This window comes from Geotrypetes seraphini, chromosome 3 (genome assembly GCF_902459505.1).
Source record: "Geotrypetes seraphini chromosome 3, aGeoSer1.1, whole genome shotgun sequence".
NCBI classification, from domain to species: Eukaryota; Metazoa; Chordata; class Amphibia; order Gymnophiona; family Dermophiidae; genus Geotrypetes; species Geotrypetes seraphini.
The window spans coordinates 230,694,126-230,720,662 of record NC_047086.1 but is presented as its reverse complement, the minus strand read 5'-3'; the positions used below and the strand labels follow the sequence as shown (position 1 = coordinate 230,720,662).

The window sequence follows — 26,537 nt, the reverse complement described above, 5'->3', positions numbered from 1 at the left end:
TATTTGTATTTTAACTGTTACCCCCTTCAAGAGAATGTAGCCCTGAAAAGGGCTGAATGTTTTCTGCTATTCTAATAACGTATGGGCCATCTTTTGTTCTTGATAACAAGCTTGCAGCGTTGAGGCATGGAGTGAACCAATTTTTGAAGTTCATCTGTCTGTATAACATGGTACCAAATATTAATCAGTGCTTCAATCAACTCGACCTTTGTTTTGGGGTATTTTCTGAACACCTTGATAGCAAGATTATTCCACAAATTCTCAATTTGATTGAGATCTGGTGACTGCCCTGGCCATTCCAGTCGCTGAATATGGCTCAATGTCGTCCACTTTGTCACCATCTTTGCCTGATGATAGGGTGCATTGTCATCCTGGAAGTGGAAGTCACCTTGGAAGAGACTCCTTGCAGATGGAACCATTACGTTTTGTAAAGTGGAGAGACACTTGGCACCATTCATTCCATCAATCACCTGAAATCGTCCAATGTCTGGGGCTATATGTCAGCCAATGGCATTAGAAACATAGAAGATGACGGCAGAAAAGGGCTATAGCCCATCTAGAGTGGGCAGACTAGATGGGCTATAGCCCTTTTCTGCCATCATCTTCTATGTTTCTATGCCATTGGCTGACATATAGCCCCAGACTAGAGAGTTGCGTGGGGACAGAAATCCAACCTGTCCCCACCAAAATCCCACTCGTCCCCACGAGGAATCCCTCCGTCTCCACCCATCCCAGCAAAGAATCCCTCTGTCCCTGTGAGGAATCCCCTCCGTCCCCGCCCATCCCCCCTAAAAGTTACCTGTCCCCATAAAAAGCAGCAATTACTTCAGAAAGTTTACATTTTTTTTAAAGCCTTAGTTTATTTAAACCAACAATAAAATACAATCATTTTTTAACACCCCCTCCTTTAATTAATACCTCGCTCCTTTCTATAAAAAAAAAAAATATTTTTCGTAATAATCCATGTGTTGCACCGATTCCAATGGGTAGAATCAGAGATTACAAATCTCACACTGCTTGGGGATGTAAGAGCTAAACCAGACCTGGCTATAAAGCTTCCAGCCTCTTGGCATCTCTATTACAACTTTCTTTTTCTTCCCTTCCCCCTCAGCAGGCTCACGGTTACTACCTTAATCCGGGCCAACCAAAGAAGTTGATCCACTCCTGGTTTTTCCCATAGCATCAGTTATACCACTCTTGATTTTTACCATGCACGCCAGGGAGGCAAAACCAGGTCTTTTTAAGTGCCTGACTTCTGCTGAGCACCTTCACCACTTTGCCCTGTAAAGGACCTCTTTTACCCTGTTACGAGCTGTTAAGGAGAGGAGGGGGGAGAAGACGGTCAGACTGAGATCAATGCGACAACCGCCGCCGTCCCGTAACGGAAGCAGCATTCCAACCCTTCCCATGCACAGGACTCACCTGGCCGAGAACGCCAGGGCTGCGAAGAGACACAGAAGCAAGCAGCGTTCCAGTCTGGAGCTCATCACTTAGGCAATAAGCTCAGCACAGGCACACATTGGTTCAGCTACAGCACAATGGGCCAATCACAAATGACCTTAGAACTCTGAGTTCATTTGTGATTGGCCTGTTGTGCTGCAGCTGAACCAATGTGTGCCTGTGCTGAGCTTACCACGTCCTGATGAGCTCCATCATGCCTACGTGACATGCTGCTGATTCATCGGGACTCAAAAGGAGCTCAGCGCAGCGCTGGACTGGAAATAAGGTAGGACTCGAGTCGGGAAGATAGGAACCCCAGCTCCATCCCCGTGGGAGTCCTGTGGGCCTGGAAGGGGTCCCCGTGGGAGTCTTGTGGGCTTGGGAGGGGTCCCCATGGGAGTCCCGTTGACCTAGGGGGATCCCCGCTCCCGTGCAGACCTCTACCTTGAAGGAGTCTGGGACTGGTTTTCCTGAGTCTTGAACTAAGTTTTCTCCTTAATAAAATGCTGAATTACAGTAAAACCTTGGATTGCAAGTAACTTGGTTTGCAAGTGTTTTGCAAGACAAGCAAAACATATGATTCAATTTTAACTTGATATACAAGCAAGGTCTTGCAATACAAGTACATACAGTATATACGTGTCACATCATCACAACTGAACCGATGGTTCGTCTCTCTCTGACGCTACAAGAATGTAATGACTGTTCTAAACGAGCAAAGTCTTACAATATGAGTACATACCGTATACACGTGTCACATCATTACAACTGAGCCGATGGTTCTTCTCTCCTCTGACTCTGTGGGGTAAAATAACATTATTCGCCAATGACACCAAACTAATCAATGTAGTGGGCAAAAGCACAACGGACAAAAATTCAATGCCCGACAACATGATGCACGACCTACTCCTACTGGAGCACTGGTCTAGGACCTGGCAACTCAGCTTCAACACCAAAAAATGCAAGGTTATGCACCTGGGCAGCCAAAATCCATGCAAGACTTATACCCTTAATGGCGAGATCCTAACAAGAACAGTAGCAGAACGAGACTTAGGGGTGATCGTCGGTGAGCATATGAAGGTTTCCAAGCAAGTGGAGCATGCTTCATCCAAGGCAAGACAAATTATGGGTTGCATACGCAGGGGTTTCGTCAGTCGTAAGCCTGAAGTCATTATGCCATTGTATAGATCCATGGTGAGGCCCCACCTGGAATACTGTGTGCAATTCTGTAGACCGCATTATCGCAAGGATGTGCTGAGACTGGAGTCGGTCCAGAGAATGGCCACCCGGATGGTCTCGGGACTCAAGGATCTCCCGTACGAAGAACGGCTAGATAAATTACAGCTATACTCGCTCGAGGAGAGCAGAGAGAGGGGAGACATGATCGAGACATTCAAGTATCTCACGGGCCGTATCGAGGCGGAGGAAGATATCTTCTTTTTCAAGGGTCCCACGGCAACAAGAGGGCACCCATGGAAAATCAGGGGTGGGAAACTGCGCGGTGACACCAGGAAATTATTTTTCACTGAGAGGGTGGTTGATCGCTGGAATAATCTTCCACTTCAGGTGATTGAGGACAGCAGTGTGCCTGATTTTAAGGCCAAATGGGATCAACATGTGGGATCTATTCACAGAGGAAAGTTAGGGGAGGGTCATTAGGGTGGGCAGACTGGATGGGCCGTGGCCCTTATCTGCCGTCTATTTCTATGTTTCTATGAGTGTAGTGACTGTTCTAAACAAGTAAAGTTTTGCAATACAAGTACATACAGTATACATGCATCACATCATCACAATTGAGCCAATGGTTCTTCTCTCTCTGACACTGCAAGAGTGTAGTGACTGTTCTAAACAAGTGAGGTCTTGCAATACAAGTACATATAGTATTTTGTATTAAAGTGTTTGGGTTGTGAAACGAATCGTCTGAGTTTCCATTATTTCCTATGGGGATATTTACTTTGATATACGAGTGCTTTGGATTACAAGCAGGCTTCTGGAACGAATTATGCTCGCAAATTAAGGTTTTACTGTATGTTTAATTGCAGACCTGACTTATCTCATGTTCTAGCCTGCCTGCACTGGGTGTTTTAGCTTCTTATAGTTATCTCAGCATACACAGTATTGTATTCCGCCCTCCTGGACATGTAACAGAAAGACTGCAGGGCTTAGAAAAGTGACCTGCTAGTGTGAGCTTAGGACCAGTGATTGTTAAGAAAAGTAACAAATGAGAAGTTTTACCTAGTATTCAGTTGTTTAGTCAGAAAATGTATAAATATCACTGTAACTTCCTGTTTTCGGGACTTCTGAAGCTGCCAGCTTAGGGGCTCAGGAGTCCCCATATGCTGAATAAAGCATCTGTGCTTTCTTCAAGTCTCTAAGTTTTGTGGCTAACCAAAGTGACCTTTCAACCTCAGTCCAAGATTTTTGTCGGATGCTTTACAGTCAAGTCCAGGCACTGTGGTTTGAAAGCCTCATTCTTAAACCGTCTTACAAACGTGTTGCACTGGCCTTCTAACACACAGAAAGTACTCTCATCGCTGAAGAGAACGTTTTCCCACACCTCTGGAGTCCACATGCTGTACTTTCTGGCCCACTCAACCCATCGCTTTCATTGCATCGCCCATTACCAATGGCTTCTTTCTTGCTTTGCAGCCACATAGGCCAAACTCCAGGTACTGCCAAAGTACTATTGAAGTCCTAAATCAATTTAAAATGTGCAGGATGATAAAACATAAAATTCTGAACACATCAGTAAATAATATGCAGCAGTAGGCATCAGAAATATTGCTGTGATCCAGCAAGAAAGACGGAACAATGTATTACTCAGACGTGATGCAAAACTTTTGCACGGCTCTGTATTTTCTAAAGTTATGGGTTTCCACTGAGCCACAGTGAGAGCCATTTTCTCCAAATAAAGAAGACTGGGACAGTGGTGAATCTTCAATCAAAAATTATATAGGATACAGAGAGATCAATCTAGAATCTCATAAAAATACCTCTCTATTTAAACTCTTAAGTACTTTAAAGATAGAAACAGTGATAAGTACTCTTCTGTTAGACTTATCTCAGACAATCTTAAATCATTGAAGAATGATTTATAAGAGGAGGGGGAACTCAGATCCCCATGCGTTGTCAGTAGGTTAACTCAACAACAGCACTGGAATTCACAAATTCTATTGCAGCAAAATTGTCAAAAAAGTAAAATGTTGAACTTAGCTTAGGCAGGGAAGATTTTTAAATGTGATGAAATCTTCCCTGCCTAAGCTAAGTTAAACATTTTACTTTTTTGACAATTTTGCTGCAATAGAATTTGTGAATTGCTAGGCAGGAGGGGGAAAGGGGCCGATGAGGTTATTTCCTTGTTCAGTGCGGTTGTTGAGTTAACCTACTTGGCAACGCACGGGGTGACTCTTCCCTAGCAATCTCTCCTACCTTTTCTCCCTATCTCCTCAGCTCCCTTCTCCAATCCCATCCACTTTGGTTAATTCCTACTTAAAGAACAATCTTCTCTCTAGGTTTGCGGGGATGAGGTGGTGACGGGGACCGAGCTTGCGGGGATGGTGATGGAGGCGAGCTCGCGGGGACGGGGCGGAGATAGGGACAAAATTTTTCCCATGTCATTCTCTAGTACAGCTCTATACAGAACATTCTAAGTAAAAATTGATTGCTTACCTCAGTTCTATTGAAGCAGAACTCAGATAACTTGCAATACTTTATAACTGTGGCTTTCATGAAGATTTGCATGCTATTTAGGTCTAATACTAGAAATCTATCTTTATTCCTTTCTTGCTTAAACAATATTTAAATTCTTTATTAATTTTAAAAACAAACAAAGTGCAATAGAATATGCAAACAATTGGTATCTAACAAATAATAATATAAGTACATATCACCCCCTTTCCTCCCTCCCTAAAAGATATTTGGAGCATTGAGATAAAGCAGCAAATTTTTGCTACTCAAAGGCCACAGATTTGGACTTGGAGGATGCGATGTACAGCGTCAGCATCTATGAGACGAACTTGTTTTTTTTTCTGTCATATGGAATTTTCTGGACCCCTGTTCGTTTGCAAAAGTTAGATAGTTCAAAATCTAATAGATGCTGGAAATAGGGACACTGGATCATCTGTTGTTCTATTGTCCCTCGATACTTAAATTTTGGAAGTCTATATGGGGTAAAATCAACATGATATTGGAAGCTTCGATTCCATTGTCTTATGACTTAGTCTTATTTGGGACTTTATGAAAACCTAAGACTTCAATTGATGCAAGCAAGAATAGATTACTGCTTATTATGACAGTTGTTGCTGTGCAGCTAATTACAACAAATTGGAAAAACTGGGACAGACTAAATCATATCTTTTGGTGGGAAACCCTGTGCCAATTTGATTGATATGAGTTGTTTAAACAATATTAATTTCTTTAATTCCTAGCCATCTGCATTTCTTTGCATTGTGACCTCAGATTGCTCTTAGAAAAGTCTTAATATTGCTTGTGATGAGAGAGATGGTAACACACAAATTAACTACATTTTTTTAAATTGCCCTTTTAACAGGAAACGAAAACACAGTGTATACGAATTGCTACGAAAGGTAAGAGATTTCTTATTCCTCCCTTCTCATTTTATAGAAGCAGACTTTGCTGCCTGCCTCAGAGCCTAATTAAATATGACATTTCTATTAAGAATATTTGTACCAGAGCCTAATTATGCATCTGGAAAAGTACTTCGACTCACTTGGTTGTCTTAAGGAAGGGGAGGAAGGGGAGCTTTTACCTTATTGTTGAGACTTAGCCAGGAGAGTGGTGCTGCTTGTGCTGTTGTAAAAGCCATCAGGATTTAGGTAATATGAGAAGTTAATTTCTGTTTCGTGCTTTGAGAGATTCTGTCCTTCCAGTACTAGCTCCAGTGTGGAAAGTAAACACATTATCTTGATTGTGTCTGGAGATTTGCAAACCACACGGTCCACATTTCGAGCTACACATTCCCAGTAGGACAACCAGAAACTCCAATCTTTTTGCCTACCCAAGGATCACTGATTGCAAATACAGGTCCTTTATGGACAGAACTTTGAAGTCTCAAGCTAGCAAACAGCAAACCTGGCTAGGCAACTACATCAACAGAGCTAGGCGGACCTACGTCGCATTTCGGAAAGAAATTAAGACAGTACTATTCAACAAATTTATCTTCTAGCATGTACTGTACTAACTGTATTATATCGTATTGTATTTTACTAATTGTAATCTGTAATTCACTGACTGTACTGTATCATCCTCGCCATTTGTGTTCTGTAATTCGCTGACTGTCCAGCTCTCTTCACTGTGAACCGCCTAGAAGTCGTAAGATTATGGCGGTATAGAAGAAATAAAGTTATTATTATTATTATATATTGTATTCAGAGACACTAATTAGTGTTTTATGTAAATGTATCATGTTACGGTAGGACGTTTATTAAGGACACGATTCTCAAAAGTTTAACGCTGTCGCTAAACTTTTTCTGGCGGTTTAGCCTGTACGCAGTTTAGCAGCGGATAATCAAAGGGATTATCTCCCTCTTTACCGAGGTTTCTAGCAATCTCCGACCCTGAAATGCAAATGGGCTCTTCAACATTGAAATTAGCCCTCCAGTGGATTCTTAAAAAATGCCGAGCCACTTTCAAAAATCGGCATTGGCTTTTGGCGACAAAAGAAGCGACTGGTCCAGGGGTACCGGTCAGTGTCAGAGACTGCTAGAAACCTATGATGTGATGCAGCGGGAGAGAAGCCCATTCTCTCCACTGCATCACAACACCCCTTCCCTAAAACCCCAGCAGTGACCACCCCTGCAGCAGGAGAGATACTGGGATGTGTAAATACGGTGTATTTGTCCTCATGTTCTGGTGCATGTCAAGGCATTTTTGACAGCAGTGCGCCACAAGATTAGCAGCTCTTTTTAGTGGGCCTAATCCTGATTGCATAGTTATTTTCGCCGTGGTCTATGCTTCCCTTCATTGGGCTCATCTCTGCTTGCTGGAGATCCTGAGAAATTTTTAGGATGCATTTTTTAAATGGTGGCAACCATTTTTTCCTCTTCCTGGAACCCTTGCTTTGACTGGCAGGAAAGAAAGGAGGGGCTGTTTGTCCCCCCTCCTGCCCTGTGGTGAGATTTTTGACCTGATTTTTGGTTCTAGTCTCTCCTTTAGGGGATACTAAATTAGACAGTGGAAGTCCTAAGCTGGGTCCTCCTGGTGACCTTGGGGAATCCTTGGCTGGACCGTGGTACTTTGCTGCTGGGCGAACCTTGTAGAGCTATGCTTAGTTCTGAGTGGATTCAGAACTTGCCTTATTTGGCTTGTGGAAGCCCTTTTAGATGCTAGTTGTTCAGGACTGTGTGGCCATTCAGTTGCCCCTGGTTCCGTTCTCAGCCCATGTGGCAGCTTGCAAGTGAAACCATTATTTGTTATCTCCTGCAGGAGTGCATGGTAGGAACTCGCCACAAGAGGATCCTTGGGCTTTCAGAACATAAGAATTTCCATACTGGGATAGACTAAAGGTCCATCAAGCCCAGTATCTTGTTTCCAACAGTGGCCAACCCGGGTCCCAAGTAGGAAAGCAATAAAAACATACCTCTTCACCTAACACCCCTGCTGTTGACCATTTTCTCAGTGATCAGTTACAGATGCGAAAGCTGAACACTATGGAAACGAGACAGAAAGAAGATTGACTCATTTGAGCTTTGTTGCTGGAGAAGGATTTTAGGCGTGCCATGGACCGCCAGAAGAACTAACAAATTGATTCTGGAAAAGATCAATCCGGTTATGTCACTCAAAGCCCAAATGATGAAGAATGACTGTCTTATTTTGGTCACACCATCAGGAAAGAGAGATCACTGGAGAAGGGCATCATGATCCAGATGGCTGGACACGTTGAAAACAACCACAGGGATGACGCTGGAGGACCTTTCTGGACTGGCACAAAACAGATTTTTTTTTAGATCCACAATTCATCAAATCACTAGGACTCAAGCACGAGTCGATGGCACCTAACAACAAGCTATATTTAGTATTAGACTCCTAGTATGTGTCAAGTTAGGATAATAACTTGTAACGTAAACTTGTACTAAAATTATGGCAAATCCAGTGCAAATCGTAATCTGTTAACTGTATAATATAATAATAATTACTTTATTTTTATATACCGCAATACCACAACCAGTTCAGAGTGGTTTACAGAGGAAGAGACTGTATACAGACAGCGATGTTACATATGTTTAACCTGTAATACATTGTGAGCTCTTTGGGAACAGGATAGAAAACTAAATAAAACAAGTTTTATGTTGCTTATCCTAGGAACAAGTAGTGGATTTCCCTAAGCCATTTTAATAATGGCCTATGGACTTCTCTTTTAGGAAATTATCCAAACCTTTCTTAAACCCCGCTAAGCCTGATTTCACCACATTCTCCGACAACGAATTCCAGAGTTTAATTACACGTGTGACAAAATATTTTCTCCGGTTTGTTTTAGATCTACTACTTAGTAGCTTCATTGCATGTCCCCTCTTATGGAGAAATACAGGGGTTGCAGCATCCACTGTTCTGGTAATCTGCAGGCTTCTATCAACATTCTACATAATTTTTTTATGACAAGGGACTGCAGGGGACCTTACTGGGCTCAATTTGCTAACAAAAAAACAGGGGAAGCCACTTGCTAGGTAGGTATATTCCTTCCTTTTCCTTTCTGCCTGAAGGTACGCATTCTGGAACAGGGCTTAGAGGGAACGCTGTATTCTTTGTACATTGCTGGATTTCAGATGACGAGCACGGGCCTAAGCACCAAACCCTGTGGCACTCCACTCGTGACGCTTTTCCAGTCCGAGTATTGTCCATTTACTCCCACTCTCTGTTTCCTAACCGCCGACAAGTTTTTAATCCACGTGAGTATTTCACCCTCGATTCCATGGCTCGCAATTTTTCAAAGTAGTCGTTCATTCGGGACCTTGTCAAATCCAGATATACAATGTAGACCGGGTCACCCTTGTCTATCTGCCTGTTTACTCCCTCGAATATGTATTTGTAGTACAGCTACTTTCCTGATGTGTCCCTGGATTTTCAGCTCGTCTCTTCCATCTTGGGGTGGGGGGAGGGGGGCACTTCCATGACTTTCTGGAGTGCTCTTGCAGCCTGTTTGATTTTTTTTTACACTGACCTGAGGTAGGTGTGTCCTCACAGTCCATTTCTTTGCACTGAGTAGAACAGATCTCGTTCTTTGGAGGTTAGGTGCACACAGGGCCAGATTAATCAATAGGCACACTAGGGTCCGAAACTGTGAGGGGGGCCCGCTGAAGGAGGACGACTCAACTAGCCTTCAATGGCAATGGGCCCCCCTCCCAGCATGAACGGCAACAGACCCCCCTCCCGGCATCAACCACAATACAGCCGTATCTGTTACTGGAAGGTCCCACGATGACTGCTTCTGCCGGTCCATCCCCCTCCGACTTCACTTACTTGCTCCGGAAGAAGTGACGTCAAAGGGGGATGGACCAGCAGAAGCAGTCATCGCGGGACCTTTCAGTAACAGATACGGCTATATTGCGGTTGATGCCAGGAGAGGGGCCCATTGCCATTGCTGTGGAGGGGCCGTTGCCGTTGCTGCAGGGGGGGCCCATTGCCGTCAGCTGTTATAATGCTGCCTTCGGGCAAAGGAGCTCAGAGGGAAGAGACAACAGCAATGTTTGGAGGGGGGGAAAGGAGCATGGAAGGGGGGTGGAGGAAGAGAAAGGGGGCAGGGTGGTATGGAAAGGTTGTGAGAAGGATGGTATGGAAGGATGGTGGAGGAAGAGAAAGGGGGCAGGATGGTATAGAAGGGTTGTGAGAAGGATGTTATGGAAGGGTGGTGGAGGAAGAGAAAGGGGGCAGGGTGGTATGGAAGGGGTGGTGAGGCAGCGTGGTATGGAAGGATGGTGGAGGGAGAGAAAAGAGGCAGATGCTGATGAATTGTGTGCAGGGAAAAGGAAGGGTACTGGATGGAATTGGGTTGGAGGGAAAGAAAGGGGGCTGATGCTGATGAAAGTGGGGGGAAGGGAGAGGAGAGAGTGAAATGCTAGACCATGGGGGTGTGGGAGAGGGAAGGGAAGAAGGGAGGAGAGAGATGCCAGACCATTGGAGGAGGGAATGGAAGAAGATGGATGCCAGACCAATGAGGGTGAAGGAAAAGATGGAAGGTGGGAGGCATACAGTTTCTGAAAGTGGCATAGAAAGACAAAAGATGAAAGGAAGATATTGACAAGAAGATGAGGAGAGCAGAAACCAGACAAGACAAAGGTATAAAAAAATTTCTTTTTTTTTTTTTTTTTTTTTAGGGGACATGCATCGCTGTTTCTGTGGTGTTTTATTTAACCTTTGTCTACATATTTCTATTTTATTCCCCCCTTTTATAAAACTGTAGAGCATTTTTTTAGCACGGGCTGTGGCTAAAAACCATACTACAGTTTTGTAAAAGGGAGGAGAGGTTAGTTTGTGATTACATATTCCATACTAGGTGAAGGTGTTTTCTGTGACCTGTTTGTATGAAAGACATGGTTGTTTGTTAGTGTTGACTAGCCTTGTTTGGCGAAATGCATCAGGCATGGTTCTTGGGAGCATCTTAAATTAACCTGATTTGAATCTCCTTATTTTCTGCCAATCTTCTTTTGTTTCATGTTGGATTCTTTGGTGGACTGCTTGCCTTGTTGTTTTGTTGCAAGTTAAGATACATGAAGTGGAACGTACTAGAGGAGTTACAGATTTGGTTGTTTATACATATGGGTTACAGTTGGTTGATGTAGAGTGAGGCAGTTGAGAGGCGTTGTAAACTTGGTTATCAATATAGACTTATATTTCGGGTAGTATTACTGCTTTACAAATATTTGAACACTTATATATGCATGGAAAAGTCCTGGGTAAGTAGGTAGGAAGGGAAGGAAGGGGGATTTGTTCAGAGATGTTTGGGGGTTGCATAGAAGAAAAACTGTGCACTGGTATACTAATCTTTGTTTGTTTTGAATTTTAAAAAAAGAAATGCAAGTGGAAATAAAGAAGTAAATAAGAAAACAGATAAATGGGGGCAGGACATGGGTGGGTTAGGGGCGGGGCAGGGCCAGGAGGGCCCAGTGTACTTGTGTGCCTAGGGGCCCTCGAAGAATTAATCCTGCCCTGGGTGCACAACTTCTAGTCATTTCTTTGGTAGGACTCAGGTCCCCTCTGGAGTAGAGATTCTTTGGATGGACAATCTGATAGTGTTTATTTTGAAGATGGCGGTCCTACTCCATCCTTCAATTCCTGGGGGGGGATAGTGGACCGTGTGGAGTGGTATCTCCTTTTAATTTTCTATTTTAGGTCCCGCCCTACTGAGGACTGCTTTGCTACATCCCACTTGTCTGGATTCATCTGCTGCTGCTGCTAAGGAAGAAAAAATGATTTCATACCTGATGATTTTCTTTCCTTTAGTCACAGCTGATGGATCCAGGATCCCACCCTTTCTATTCCTTTGTCTCTACTCTACTCTGTAAGATTTGGCCATGTGGTCTCCTTGGTTTGGGCCTGGTTGTTGGCTGTATGGTATGACAGTGAGAGGAGGAAATTCTTGGCCAATAGGCCTGTTTGGCTGATCCTACTGCTTTGTTACAAGGAATTCTGGTTTACCAGTGAGCAAACCATCCTATATATGACAGAGCTCAACTTGATGCCCTCTATCTCTGCCTGCTGGTGAATAGACACAGCCCATGTCTCTGGATTCATCTGCTGTGATTAAAGGAAAGAAAATTGTCAGGTGTAAAATATTTGAAATGACTTCCCATGTAGGTTCATCTCATTCTTAACCTGAAAATGTTGAGCATAAAGACAGTTCAAGCTTTTCCTGTCATTAAAAGTAAGCATTATTGTGCAATAGTGCATATCACTGGTGAAATAGTATGCTCTATCGCTTAATAGTACACCCTACTGAGCAGTAGAGTGCACCATTCTATACCATTGACACCAAAGTGGAGGAAAAAATTAACACACTCAAATAAAATTAAAAATCGCATAAGTTACATGTGGCCTGCACATCCCTACTCTTTAAAAAAAATTTGATTTAACAGCAGCTATAGTACATGCATGACTATGTTCATCCGTGTGTGTGTAAAATGATCCATTTACCTGGAGGTATTAGTAGGACTGTATTTGCCACAACTAATATGCCACATTGTCAGCTTTCCAGCCTTTGCTGTATAAGCTTCACTTTGGGGCATATCAACAACAGATGATGCCTCTGCCTGGAGTGCTGTGTAGGACTAGTTATTCAGCAGAAAGGACTGTCAGATCTTTGTCACATAATCAAAAGCTATGAATAATGTTGAGCAATCAGGACTGCCAGCTGTCCCTTTTTAGAATGGAAATTCCTCTTTTATTCAAAAATGTGTCTTCATAGTTTTCCCTTCTTGATTCTAATGCATTTCAGTGGAAGTTCAGATGGCTCTGTTTTTCTTGTGGAATTTCCTTTATGAAGCTTTCAAATGTTGTCATATATAAATCTGTCAAAGCAAGGACACTGCACAGCCTTTATTAACTTACTCCCTTTGGAAATCTGATTGCTAGCAAGCCCTTTGCAGTTAACAGTGGCAAAATATAGCAAATATCTTCACCAAATTGTAGCCACCACGTTTTTCTTGACCATAAAATGAGCTTTATTCTACTTTCTTCCTTCAGAGAACTATAATTCCTTTTAAATAAATTGTGCTAGCATCTGCCCCCCTCCCCTACCTTACCAGTGAGGTAGAAACTGAACTTCAGAGAGGTGCAGCCATTATTCTAGCAGAGCCATTATTGTTGCTCGATACATGTGAGCTGATCTACCTGCGGGGACTTTCCTGGACTGAGCTAAGCACACATTTTTCCATTCTTTCGTTTTCTTTTTTACCTGAGTAATCTTTACTGTTTTTGTCGAGATTTCTGGCTTGCTGTTCTGTTTGGGGGGGGGGAAGCTTTCCAGTCCTTGCTTATCCTGTAATTTAAGCACTAGTTAATTCTGTTAGATCTCAGTGTGAGGAGAGAGGATTAATCTGTTATCTTTTAGAAGATTCTCTATTGCCTCTGATTAGAGAACGGCACGGGGACAAATTTTTCCCCGTCCCTGCGGGAACTCATTTTCCCGTCCTGTCCCAGCGAGTTCTTTTCCTGTCCCTGCCTCATTCCTGTAAGCCCTGTCCTCATCTGCATGAACCTCAAACACTTTAAAATCATAAGTGTTCATGGCTTATGCGGTTAAGGCAAAGCTTACAGGAACGGGAGAGGGACAGCGACAAAACTCATGGGGATGGGACAAGGAAATTGAGTTCCTGCGGGGATGGGGAAAATGTGTCTCCCCCCTCCCCCCCCCCCCCGTGTCATTCTCTACCTCTGATGTCAGGGCAATGGGGAAGTTGTCATTCATACTGTGTGGACTCCTCCCACTGCCTGGAACAGAGAGCTAAGAGAGCTACTATTAGATCTTAGAGCAGAGAACTATCATTGGCTCTTTTGAAAGATTCAGAATTTTTCAGTCTGAAAACAGTGTATAGAGTTCAAAAGGCAGTTGGAGTCTGAAGGGAGAAGGGCAAAATAGTTTGTGTCTCTCTCTGGTTAATAGCTTTGTGGGAGCTGGCAGAGAATTTCTCTAATCAAGCAGGCTACCTCTGTGCATATAACTCTAGGGATCAGCATTCCAGAACCCTGAATATATTGTTAAAGGGGCAATTTCTATTTGTCCTTTTTACTCTTCTTTATCTGATAGTGTTCTTCTGGCCTGCTTCCTGTGCACATAACCAGCCAGAGTACTACAGGAGGCCAGGAGCTACATCTGTTTAGTACAGTAGACTCTCAGTTAACCGGCAAACTCAACCAACCAAAAAAAATTGAAAAATGTCTCCCACGCTCCTCAGACAACGTCCAAAGTTATGCTCCTGACCCAACACCCCCTTCCCTCCTGCCTTCCAGCCCCAGAGACATCAGCAACAGAGGAAAGGCCTTCTAGGGCTGGCCAGAAGCTGCCTATTTACTGGCACTTCCTCTGCTCACCGGCTGCCACTACTGCTTTAGGTGAGTGGAGGGGGGGGGGGGGTTTGACAGGACCATTTCTGCTACTTCAGGAACAGAGGGAGGGTGGGGTTGTCAGGACCAGGTCTACTGCTTTGGAAACGGAGGGAGGGTGAGAAGGGGTTGTTGGGATTGGCTCTGCTGCTTCAGGTAAGGCAGGGAAGGGAGTAGGAGGAGAAGGGTGAAGGGTGAAGAGAAAGTGGGAGAGAAGAGGGGGGAAAGGTAGGGGGGGAGAGAAATTGACCCATGAAGAAGGGAAAAACAGATGCTGGACCTACAAGTGGGGGTGGGGAGACAAAACTATTTTTACAGTAACTCTCAAGCAACCAGAAACTAGTTATTCGCCATGCACCAATCCCATTGGGTGCCTGGATAGCTGAGAGTCTACTGAACCAGTCTTGTTGGAAATTAGAGATTTATCAGTGGTCCAATTGTGCTAGCCTCTGTTCCCCTCCTTTGAAAGCACGTCTCCCAGAAGAAGTGGTGGAGATAAGAGACTGAATTCAAGAAGGCGTGGGATAGGCACGTGGGATCTCTGGGAAAGAGATAATGGTTACTGCGGATAATCCTAGTTTATAAAAGCCTTGGAGATTGTTTTCACAGCTGCCTACAGATCTCTTGTTGCCTTACAAGAGAAAGTCATTACTGATTGAATTTACTAAGTTCAGACCTTTTTTTATTAGATAGCCTCTTTAATTTAAACAAAAGTTTTTCCCTTCCTTTATATATTTATAAGCATAACCACAGTTTACTAATACTACCTTTAAAAGAAGAGACCTGATTATTGTATTAGTCTTCCCCTACAGTACTTGATTATCAACTTAACCTAGGCTTCTCTTCTACCCCCCTCTTCACTTTAGGTATACTATATACTCAAATTGTTAGCAGCGGTAGTACTGCTTCAAAGTTAATCAAGAAGTCTGCAAGGCACATATTACTTACTTCTCATTAGAAATCAATTTTTATTTCTAGCACTGAATTAGTACTTTTAACTCCTCAATTAAAACTACTAAGGAAGCACAGTTCTACACACTAGAGATATAAATACATTTTTAATCCTGAAAGGATAAGCTAAATCTCTGTATAATAGGTGAGGAAGTATATTGAACTACACCCACAAAGGAAATCTGTACAATTTCTTCACACCAATATAAGAGTTAACTACCTGCTCCTCATTTACTAAACAAGGAAAAGAAAAACAGGATTGCTACCTTGACAGGTACTACTTTTTATATCCACAGAAACAACAAGCTCTACTAGTTACAGTACGGCTAATAAACATTTGTACCTTCAAAGCTGCTGCTGCTCACGTTACAGCTTCTGCATCAGTTCGTACTGAATGCTTGATCCAAGGTGAGGGACTAGTTTCATGTACAAGTTGTATACATATTGAATCCTTCATGAAAGCAGTAACGAGAATTAAGAGAAGAGGTGGCAATACTAAGACAGATCTGTGAAATGCAGAAATCCATCCCCGATTTGCATTTTGATGCATTGGGCATCTCCAGCAAAGAGGATGGAGACATTGGGCTGAAAGAGGATGATGGACACAGATCACCAGACCCTGCAAAGTTGAACCTCACTACTCCATCTTCTGTTGAACTGAAAAATCAATTTGCCGCCCTAAAGGTAGAAGATATACAAATATCACATGAAAAACCAGAATCCAACAATCTCAAAGTTGCTGGAGCAGTAGCCATTAAGAAGCAAAAGGTAGTAATGGTTGCCAATTCTCTTCTGAGAGGTACAGAGTCATCCATCCGAACAATATGTTGAGAAGTGTGCTGTCTGCCTGGTGCAAAGATTTGAGATGTAGTGGAACACTGGCCAAGACTAAGGTGTTTCTTCTTTACCCCCTATATCTTGCAATTCTGTTGCTTTAATATTATTACATTACATTAGTGATTTCTATTCCACCTGTGCCTTGCGGTTCTAAGCGGATTACAAATTAGAAGAGATCTGGACATTACCGAGAGAATTACGTAACAGTGATTCATGTACTTTACATGGTATGGTAGAGGATTACAAATTATAAGATATCTGGATTTTTCCGAAAGAATTACATAGCAAAGAATCAAGTGATAACAGGATACAGTGGAGAATATCAGTATATACGGGTTACAGAAGAAAAGTTGCCTAACAATGAAGGAAGAAGTTTGTTGGATACTGAAGGTAGATGCTTATTTAGGAATCAGAATATTTTTGGAAGGTATGGTTCTAGGAGTTGACTAATGTGTTATTCACGGGGGGGAGAGCATGTGCGAAAGGGGAGGAGATTAATTAGTAGGGATGTGTTTTTTGAATAGAAATGTTTTGATTTCTTTTCGAAACACTTTGATCATTAGTCTGGTGATAGTTTTGATCATTAGTTTGGTGATAGTTTTACCTATCATATCTCTCCTGAATAGATTATAGCCAGGTAAAACTAAATCCCAATCATGGTTCTCTGTGAACTACGTCTCCTTAGAGTTCAATATATTTTATTAATATAACACTTATCAATTTTAAGGTAAAGCTAAAGACATTCCTTTTCCTTGATGCCTTTGAAACTTAAGCTGTCCTTTTAAGGACCATTAGATTTAAGAAAGATTTCTACTTACAGTTCCCCATCCTTTTGTTGTTCTTCTTAAGTGTCCTCTTTCTTTCTATCAATTGTAGTTCCAACCCCTTCTTCCCTTTCGTTCCCATTCGTTTTTGTTCTTAAAATTGTCTTTTCCCTCGGTTTGTTTTTATTATATTGCATTTTAATTGGCATATTGTTATGACATTTTTGTACACCGCCTAGAGGGCTCGAGTGGGCGGTATAATAAATTTTAAATAAACTTGAAACTTGACTCAAACAGTTCACAGAAATGATTGGCAAAACAGATTAATTACAATAATCAGTATACAAATAATGTTGACACTAAGACTAAACTTACCTAAACATAAGAAAACTAACAGCATGGATGTACATTATGCCCCCCTCAAAAAAATATTCATTTTAAATGTGATATGTCACTATATTTTGTGAGGGGGATTCCAAACTTTTAAAAGAAATATGCAAACATCCCTTTCTTTCCGCAAACACTCTCTCATACTAAGCAATTAGACTTATTAAATTCCACCATTCCATGTATTCAACTCTTGAAAAGTCTTTTCAGTGAGCAAGAATTATTTTAATTGCTAAGTTAAGCAAAATTCGTATAAGTTTGGCCTGTTCATCTGTGATTGAAGTACGGTATTCATGCAAAGTCGACCCAACACAATGCTATTTATGGTCAATGGCTCTTTAACCTTAATCAATGAACATATAGTAACCCAAACTTTTTGCCAATAGAGTTACAATAAATCACATTGGAAAAGTGAATGTGCAAAAGTTCCTGTCTCCTTATTACAAGACCAACATTATTTGATTCATTGGATCTTATTTTGCTCAATTTGTAGGGTGTCCATACTGTTTTTATGTAAAATGAAATATATAGATTGGGTAGTAGCTGAAAATTTCAAAGCTTTATATACAGACAACCATACTTGCTCCCATTGTTTATCAGATATTACCATTTTTAGTTCATGGGCCCATGTAGACTCGGTCCCCATAGGTCTGTGGAATTTGTTGTCACACAAAACTTTATACCAAGTTGATGCAGCACCTTTCTTAAAAGATATTTTATTTATATAATCTAGAAAACTTGGTGTCTTACTAGTAAGCTGTGAAGTTTTGACAAAGGAACTCATACAGTGTTGGAGTTGTGTTGATTTAAAAAATTGATTATATGGTACTTGATATTTATCTTGTATTTCGGAAAAAGTCATCCATTCATTATCATATTTTAATTGCTGAATAGTCCAAATATTAGCCTCTTGCCATGCTTTCCAATTGATTATTTTATCTTCAGTTTTAAACCTGACATTGTTCCAAATAGACATATGTGTTGTAGTAGACCAAGCCACAGGAAGTGCAGAGTCTATTGCTTTAACTGCAGTTGAGGTACTACATATTAATCTATCCTTGTATCCGAGCACTTTGTTGTTAAACAGTAGTAAAAACTTGATAGGATAATTGTTCCATTTATAGGCAATAGCCTCAATCCAACTAGGTTGATCAGCTGTGAAGTTGACATCCACAAAGCATCTAGAGTCTAGTTTGACAAAGTATGCAGTGTGGTATTCCCAAAAACTAGGAAAATTAACTCCTCCATCCTCTTTCTTAGCTTTGAGTTTCATAAGAGCAATGCGTGGAGGCTTATTGTTCCATAAAAAATCTAAGTATAGTTTCCACTTTACGATAGAAATTTGTATTGAAATATATCGACAACATGCTCAAGATGTAATTAATTTTGGGAACAATCATTTTTATAGTATCCAGTCTCCCCCACCATGATAACCTTAATGGTGACCACTGCTTAGTTAGTTCTTTAGCTTTTTGAAGCACAAATTCCTCATTCATCTGAATTGTTTCATCAACAGTAGGACAGAAATATATACCTAAAAACTTTAGTTTATTTTTGACACATTTGAACTTATATTGAGAAATTTCAACCTCTATTCCAGGACAATTTAATGGCATTAATTCAGATTTAGACATAAGTTTATATCCAGCAACAATAGAATATGATTGGATTGTTTCAAGAATAGCAGATATAGAGCTGGGTGTAGAATAAATCAAGACATCATCGGCATATGCAGAATATTTGACAATCTTATTACCAAACGACATTCCATGAATATTTAAATTATTTTTAAGTTTCATCAACAAAGGTTCTAAGGCAATATTATAAAGCAAAGGTGATAAAGGGCATCCTTGACTGCCACTAAATTAAATTCAGCTTCAACTATTAGCTTCTAGATCTGGAATTTTGTTACCTATACTATGGGTCTTTTTGTCTCATTTCAATAACAGTATTTAATGTCTTATATTCCTGAGAGTTATTAATTACCTCAGGGCATTTTACATCTATCCCCAATAAATTTAGTTTAGCGGATCTAGGAAATCTTTTGTCTTCACCATCTATGCATCCAAGCATTCAGCTCCATAATGCAAGTTTCTCTCATTTGTCCTTTACCTACGAAAGGAAGATTTGACAAGAACATCGCCTGTGCACCTAATTGCTTCACCCTTTGTCCCAGGGTTATGAAGTCGCTTTTGATTCATTCATTGAGATGCCAAGCAGTATCATTTATGCCAACAAAGATAAGCAGCATAGGATAACTTTCTTTAGGCTTAATGAGTCTTGGCAAATGTTCATTACATCTTGAATCTTTGGACCAGGCAGACAGCACGCCTCTCTTGATATTGTCTGGTTGGCAGATGGGCACCTCTGTACCTCTCAGAAGGGAATCACCAACCACCACTACCTTTCACCTTTTATTGGCACTGCTTCAGTACATTAGCCAATCTGTTACTGAAGACATTTTGTCCCTTCTTGGATAGATGGACACCATCTTTGCTAAGCAGGTCTAGCCTTCTTCCATTCACCAGTGCACCTGAAAAGTCATCACCATTCTTTACATATTTTAGCCATTTGTTCTGTCTGAGCCTTTGCCAGCTGTATGTCTCTCTTCGCTTCTTTCAGTTCTATCCGATAACCTATTCTGTGGTGGTCTTGCATTCTTTAATATTCCAAGAGCACAACCTCTATCTCCTTTATTTTGTCAGCCATTTGTTTGCACAACCATATTAGTTAACCTTTTTTTTTTTCTTGTTTACTTTTCTTACATAAAGATTTGTTTCAGATTTTTTAGTTTCTTTTGATTTGAACTACAGATTTTCCACTATTCTTATGGTCTTCCATCCCATCAGCTATCTCTTCATGTCCTCTCCCATATTAACATGACATAACAATCAGCTTATATACCGCAGAACTGTAAAGTTTTATGCGGTTTACAAAAAGTAAGATAATACAATTGGATGGAAAAAATTAGTTACCCAAATATTTGACAAATAAGTATGTTTTTAAATGCCTCCTAAATTCCAAGTAAGAACTGGAGGACATAAACAATCTAAATCCTTGCTCCATAAAGCTGCCTGGTAAGACAAAAGATGGTGGTGAATTTTTAAGTTTACAACCTTTTACGGGCAGAAAGACAAAATTCGATTGCGAACTTCTCCTGTGTTTGTTAGTTGCAAAAGAGAATAGATCAATTAAATATTTAGGGATAAAACCAAACAAAACCCTGTAACAAAAACAACTGAATTTAAACTTCACCTGTGTCTCCACCGACAACCAGTTCAATTCCTGAAAAAAAAGGTGTTATATGGTCATACTTCTTCAGTCCAAAAATCAATCTAACCATGGCGTTCTGAGTTATGCTTAGTCGCTGCCTATTTCTCTGAGATACTGCCAAATAAACAATATTGCAATAATCAAGTTGATTAATCTAATCTAATCTAAACCTTAAGTTTATATACCGCATCATCTCCATGAGAATGGAGCTCGACACGGTTTACAAGAACTTAAAATAGTGGGTAGAGAAGAAGAAAAAGGATTACATGAACTTATGTGTAGAAGGGGGGAGAGAAAGGGGGAAAGGATAGAGCTACAATTTGCTGAAAAGCCAGGTTTTCAGTTGTGTGCGGAATAACTGAAGGGAGCTCAGGTTCCGCAGCGGGGTGGTGAGGTTGTTCCAAAGACCTGTGATTTTGAAGAGAAGGGATTTTCCCAGTTTGCCTGAATAGTGGATGCCGCGTGGAGAGGGGAAGGCTAGTTTAAGCCTTTGGGCAGTTCTGGAGGAGTCGGGACTGGAGGAGTTGAAAGACAGTGGGATAAGAGGAGGCAGGATTCCGTGAATGATCTTGAAAGCCAGGCAGGAACATTTGAAATGGATTCTGGAGATTATTGGGAGCCAATAAAGTTTGGCAAGGAGTGGGGAGGCATGGTCAGACTTGCGTTTTGAGAAGATCAGTTTGGCTGCAGTATTCTGGATTAGCTGGAGTCTTAGAATACTTTTTTTGATAGATTTAAGTAGATGGCGTTGCAGTAATCTAGTTTGGAGAGGATGATGGATTGGACAAGGATGGCAAAGTGTTGTTGGCTGAAGTAGGATCTAGCTTTCCTCAGCATGTGAAGGCTGAAAAAGCATGATTTTGCCAAGGAGTTGAGGTGGTCATTGAGGGAGAGAGAGGAATCGATAGTGATACCAAGGACCTTACATGAGAACTCGAGCTGTAGTGTATCGCCTGTGGGTAGTGCGAAAAGTGTGGGCAGGTGTTCGAATTTTGGGCCGAGCCAGAGTAGTTTTGTTTTAGATTTGTTTAGTTTCATCTGTACCGAGAGGGACCCGGCACGGAGTCTCATTATGCAAGCTGTAATGTTTTTGTGGAGGTTGGTGAGGTTCTGGTCAGTCTCAAGGAGGACAAGGATGTCATCTGCATAAGTGTAGATTGTTTCCAGGGGGAATAGTTGAAAGAGTTTCAGGGAGGACATGTAGATGTTAAAGAGAATAGGGGAAAGGGGTGATCCTTGAAGGACACCGCAAGATGGAGTCCAAGGAGTGGACATGGTGCCATTTGTGTTGACGGTGTAGGAACGGGAGCGTAAGAAGTTTGAGAACCACATTAGGACGGTGGAGTCGATTCCAATCTCGGAAAGTTGGTAAAGTAGTATGTCGTGATGGACGACATCAAAAGCAGCGGAAAGATCGAATTGTAGTAGGACAGCGAATTTGTTACGTGAGTGTAGTTGTTGTACCTTTGAAATTAGGGAAACTAGGAGGGATTCAGTGCTAAAGCAGGGTCTGAAGCCATGTTGGTAGGGGTGAAGAATGGAGAATCTCTCGAGATAGGAGGAGAGCTGGGTAGCAACTATGGTTTCTAGAAGTTTGGTAAGTAGAGGGATATTTGCTATGGGACGGTAGTTTGATGGTAGGGAGTGGTCGAGATCGGCTTTTTTCAGAATAGGTGACAAGGCAATGTGGCCCATTTTTGTGGATAACAAGCCTGATAGTAGAGCACAGTTAATGAGTCTCGTAAGGGAGGAGATGGCCTGTGCAGGAATGTTTTCATAAAGGTGGGATGGGAAAGGATCTAAGATGCATTTGCAGGATTTCAGTCTGAGGCAGAGTTTAGAGATCTGGGGTTCAGATATGGGTTCAAATGTCGGCCAGGATCTATCCGCTGGGATAGGGTTTGAGTCATTGGGAGGAAGAGAATTGTAAGAGACTGCTGAGGGGAAAGAGCTCCTTATGGTGGAAATCTTTTCATTGAAAAATGTGGCTAAGTCGTTTGCGGAAGGAGGGGAGAGGGGAGAGGTAGAGTCGTTTTTTGAGGTTAAGTTTCACCAGATGGAGAACAGAGTACTATTTTGATTTTTTGATCTGGTGATTTTATCTCCATAGAAATTCTTTCTTGCTTTTTTTAGTATTGTGTTATAGCACTTGATGTTGTCTCGCCAGGATTGTTTGTCTGAGGGGGATTTCGATTTTTTCCATTTCCGTTCCAGGGCTTGACAATTCTGTTTTGGTTCCCTGTGATATGGAAGGTACCAGGGGGCTTTGTGGGACTGGGAGATAGATTTTGTAGATAAAGGGGCCAGAGCGTGGTAGGTAGTCCCAGAAAGGGTAACCCAATTATGCCAGTTGGACTCTGGGTCTGTGTGTTTAGGAGAAGGGGGAAGTTGGTTAAGAAATTGGGTCCAGAACAATTCGCTCGTGATTTTTTTGCGGTAGGTGATAGATTTTGTGGGCCGGGGTGCAGTACCTAGATGAGACATGAAGATGGGGAGGCAGAAAGAGCCTAGAAGGTGGTCAGACCACGGGACAAGGTCCCAGCGAGCCTCTTCGGCAGAAGTATAAGTATAAGGGATTGCACTAAAAGTCTGAACGATGAAGCATCAAAGTAAGCCCTAATGGATTGAAGTTTCCAAAGGGTAAAGAATCCCCTCCTAATCAGAGTCCACCTGATTCCTCATAGTCAGACCCTAATCCAATCACACCCAATATCTTAATGGTTGACTGTCAGCATGTTAAAAGTCTAGGAGTTTGCACTTTGTGTGCCTGCACTCTGCTTTAACTCTTACATCAAACCAGGCAGTATGATGATCACTACTGCCCAGGTGAGTATCCATCCACTATCTTCATTTATGAACACAAGATCCAGTATCACTCCTCAACTTAAGGGTTCTATTACCGTGTGTCTGAGCAGTGCATTTTGAAAAGCATCTATGATCTTTCTATTTTTTTCAATTCTAAAGATGGGACTTTCCTGTCTGCGTTGAGCAGGTTAAAATCTCCCAGCAACAGCATCTCCACCTCAACCTCCCCTTTTTTGTTCCTAACTTTTAGATTTCTATAATCAAATCCTTTATCAATTTATCTGTTTGTGTAGGAGGTCTGTAGATGACACTCGTGTGGATGGAAGTTCCAATTTGTCTTCCATTCTGTGTCTTCCCCCTGCCATCTACTGTCTTAAATGTGCCCACCTCCTCTGTTATACTTCATGCTTCTCAGGAAGCAGATTCCTGTCCTCCAGAGTAAGGGAGTCTATAATGTGCAAGTGGTCTGTCATGAAGGTGGTTAGAGCAGCCAATCCCAACCAATCCTTCAGGTTTTCAGGAGATCCAAAGTGACTATACATGAGAGAGATTTGCATGTACTAACTCATGAATATTCACTGTGGATATCTTGAAACCCCAATGAGACTGGATGTTTCCCGAGAACTGGGTTGGCAATGGCTGGGTTAGAGCAACGGATTGAAAACCAGAGGAGCCAGGGTTCAAATCTTGACATGGCTTGTGATCACGAGCAAGTTACTTAACAATTTTATCCTATGGGCTACACAGCACTTAAGGCATACTAAACTTTAGTAAGCTGAGCTTTTAGATTGTAAGCTCTCTGGGTCAGAGAAATATCTGCTGAACCAAGTTGTAACTCACTTTGAATATAGAACATAGAAGATGACGGCAGAAAAGGGCTACAGCCCATCAAGTCTGCCCACTCTGCTTACCCACCCCCTGTCTATGCCCTAATGACCCAATTTCCTTATCTTGACCCTCGTAGGGATCCCACATGGGTATCCCATTTATTCTTAAAGTCTGGCACGCTGTCTGCCTCGATCACCTGCACTGGAAGCTTGTTCCAATGATCAACCACTCTCTCTGTGAAGAAATACTTTCTGGTGTCGCCATGAAATTTTCCGCTCCTGAGTTTGAGCGGGTGCCCTCTTGTGGCCGAGGGTCCCTTGAGAAAGAAAATATCATCTTCCACTTCGACACGTCCCGTGAGGTACTTAAATGTTTCGATCATGTCTCCCCTCTTCCTACGTTCCTCAAGAGTGTAGAGCTGCAATTTGTTCAGTCTCTCTTTGTACGAGAGACCCTTGAGCCCCGAGATCATCCTGATGGCCGGCTGTTGAACCAATTCAATTCTGCGCACATCTTTACTGTAATGTGGCCTCCAGAATTGCACACAGTACTCCAGATGAGGTCTCACCATGGCCCTGTACAACGGCATTATGACTTCAGGCTTTCGGCTGACGAAACTTCTATTGATACAACCCAATATCTGCCTTGCCTTAGATGAAGCCTTCTCCACTTGATTGGCAGTTTTCATGTCTGCACTGATGATTACTCCTAAATCTCGTTCTGCTGAAGTCCTAGTTAAAGTTTCTCCGTTCAAGAAGTACGTCCTGCATGGATTTCCGCTTCCTAGGTGCATGACCTTACATTTCTTAGCATTGAAGCCTAGCTGCCAGGTTGAGGACCAACTTTCCAATGTAAGCAGGTCCTGCACCATATAATTCTGTAAACTGCATTCACTTACTATATTACATAGTTTGGCGTCATCGGCGAATAGTGTTATTTTACCTTGAAGCCCTTGAGTCAGATCCCCTATGAATATGTTGAAAAGGAGTGGACCCAGGACCGAGCTCTGCGGCACTCCACTGGTCACCTCCGATGTTTTAGAGAGGGTACCATTAACCACCACCCTCTGAAGTCTGCCACTCAGCCAATCATTGACCCATGTAGTTAGTGTCTCTCCTAACCCCATCGATTCCATCTTGCTTAGCAGCCTGCGGTGTGGGACACTGTCAAAAGCTTTCCTGAAGTCCAGGTACACGACGTCCAAAGACTCTCCCAAGTCCAACTTTCTTGTTACCCAGTCAAAGAAGCTGATGAGATTGGATTGGCAGGACCTACCCTTGGTGAATCCATGCTGACTGGGATCCCGAAGATTCCCTTCATTCAAGATCGTGTCCAATTTGCTTTTAATTAGTGTTTCCATGAGTTTGCACACTATTGATGTGAGACTCACCGGTCTATAATTCGCAGCCTCTGCCCTGCAACCCTTTTTATGCAGAGGAACGACATTAGCTAATTTCCAGTCCAGGGGAACTTTCCCCTTACTTAGGGAGAGATTGAATAGCTCAGCCAACGGTTTCGCCAGGACATCGCTCAATTCTCTGAGCATTCTTGGGTGCAAATTGTCTGGTCCCATGGCTTTGTTCACCTTGAGTCTTAAGAACATAAGAAGTTGCCTCCACTGGGTCAGACCGAGGTCCATCTCGCCCAGCGGTCCGCTCCCGCGGCGGCCCTTCAGGTCTGCGACCTGTGAAGTGGTTTCTGACCTCTTTTATAACCTACCTCAAGTTCTATCTGTACCCCTCTATCCCTTTATCCTCCAGGAACCTATCCAAACCCTTCTTGAACCCCTGTACAGAGTTCTGGCCTATAACTTCCTCCGGAAGCGCGTTCCATGTGTCCACCACCCTCTGCGTAAAAAAGAATTTTCTAGCATTTGTTCTAAACTTGTCCCCTTTCAATTTCTCTGAGTGACCCCTAGTGCTTGTGGCTCCCCTCAGTTTGAAGAATCTGTCCTTATTTACTCTCTCTATGCCCTTAAGGATTTTGAAGGTTTCTATCATGTCCCCTCTAAGTCTCCTCTTCTCCAGGGAGAACAGCCCCAGCATTTTTAACCTGTCAGCGTATGGAAAATTTTCCATACCTTTTATCAGCTTAGTCGCCCTCCTCTGCACTCCCTCGAGTACCGCCATGTCCTTCTTGAGGTACGGCGACCAGTATTGAACACAGTACTCCAGGTGCGGGCGCACCATTGCGCGATAC

At 42.2% G+C, this 26,537-nt stretch overlaps 1 protein-coding gene across 4 annotated transcripts in view; it reads left to right on the top strand.

The window, feature by feature from the left end:
• The window catches only part of PTPRK (protein tyrosine phosphatase receptor type K), a 1,016,831-nt gene that overhangs the window by 751,385 nt on the left and 238,909 nt on the right, over positions 1 to 26,537 (top strand). For all 4 annotated transcript variants that reach the window (XM_033939071.1, XM_033939068.1, XM_033939070.1 and 1 more), the window contains exon 13: positions 5,990 to 6,026. In XM_033939071.1, coding sequence (XP_033794962.1) covers positions 5,990 to 6,026 — 37 coding nt within the window. The remainder of the gene's footprint in view (positions 1 to 5,989; positions 6,027 to 26,537) is intronic.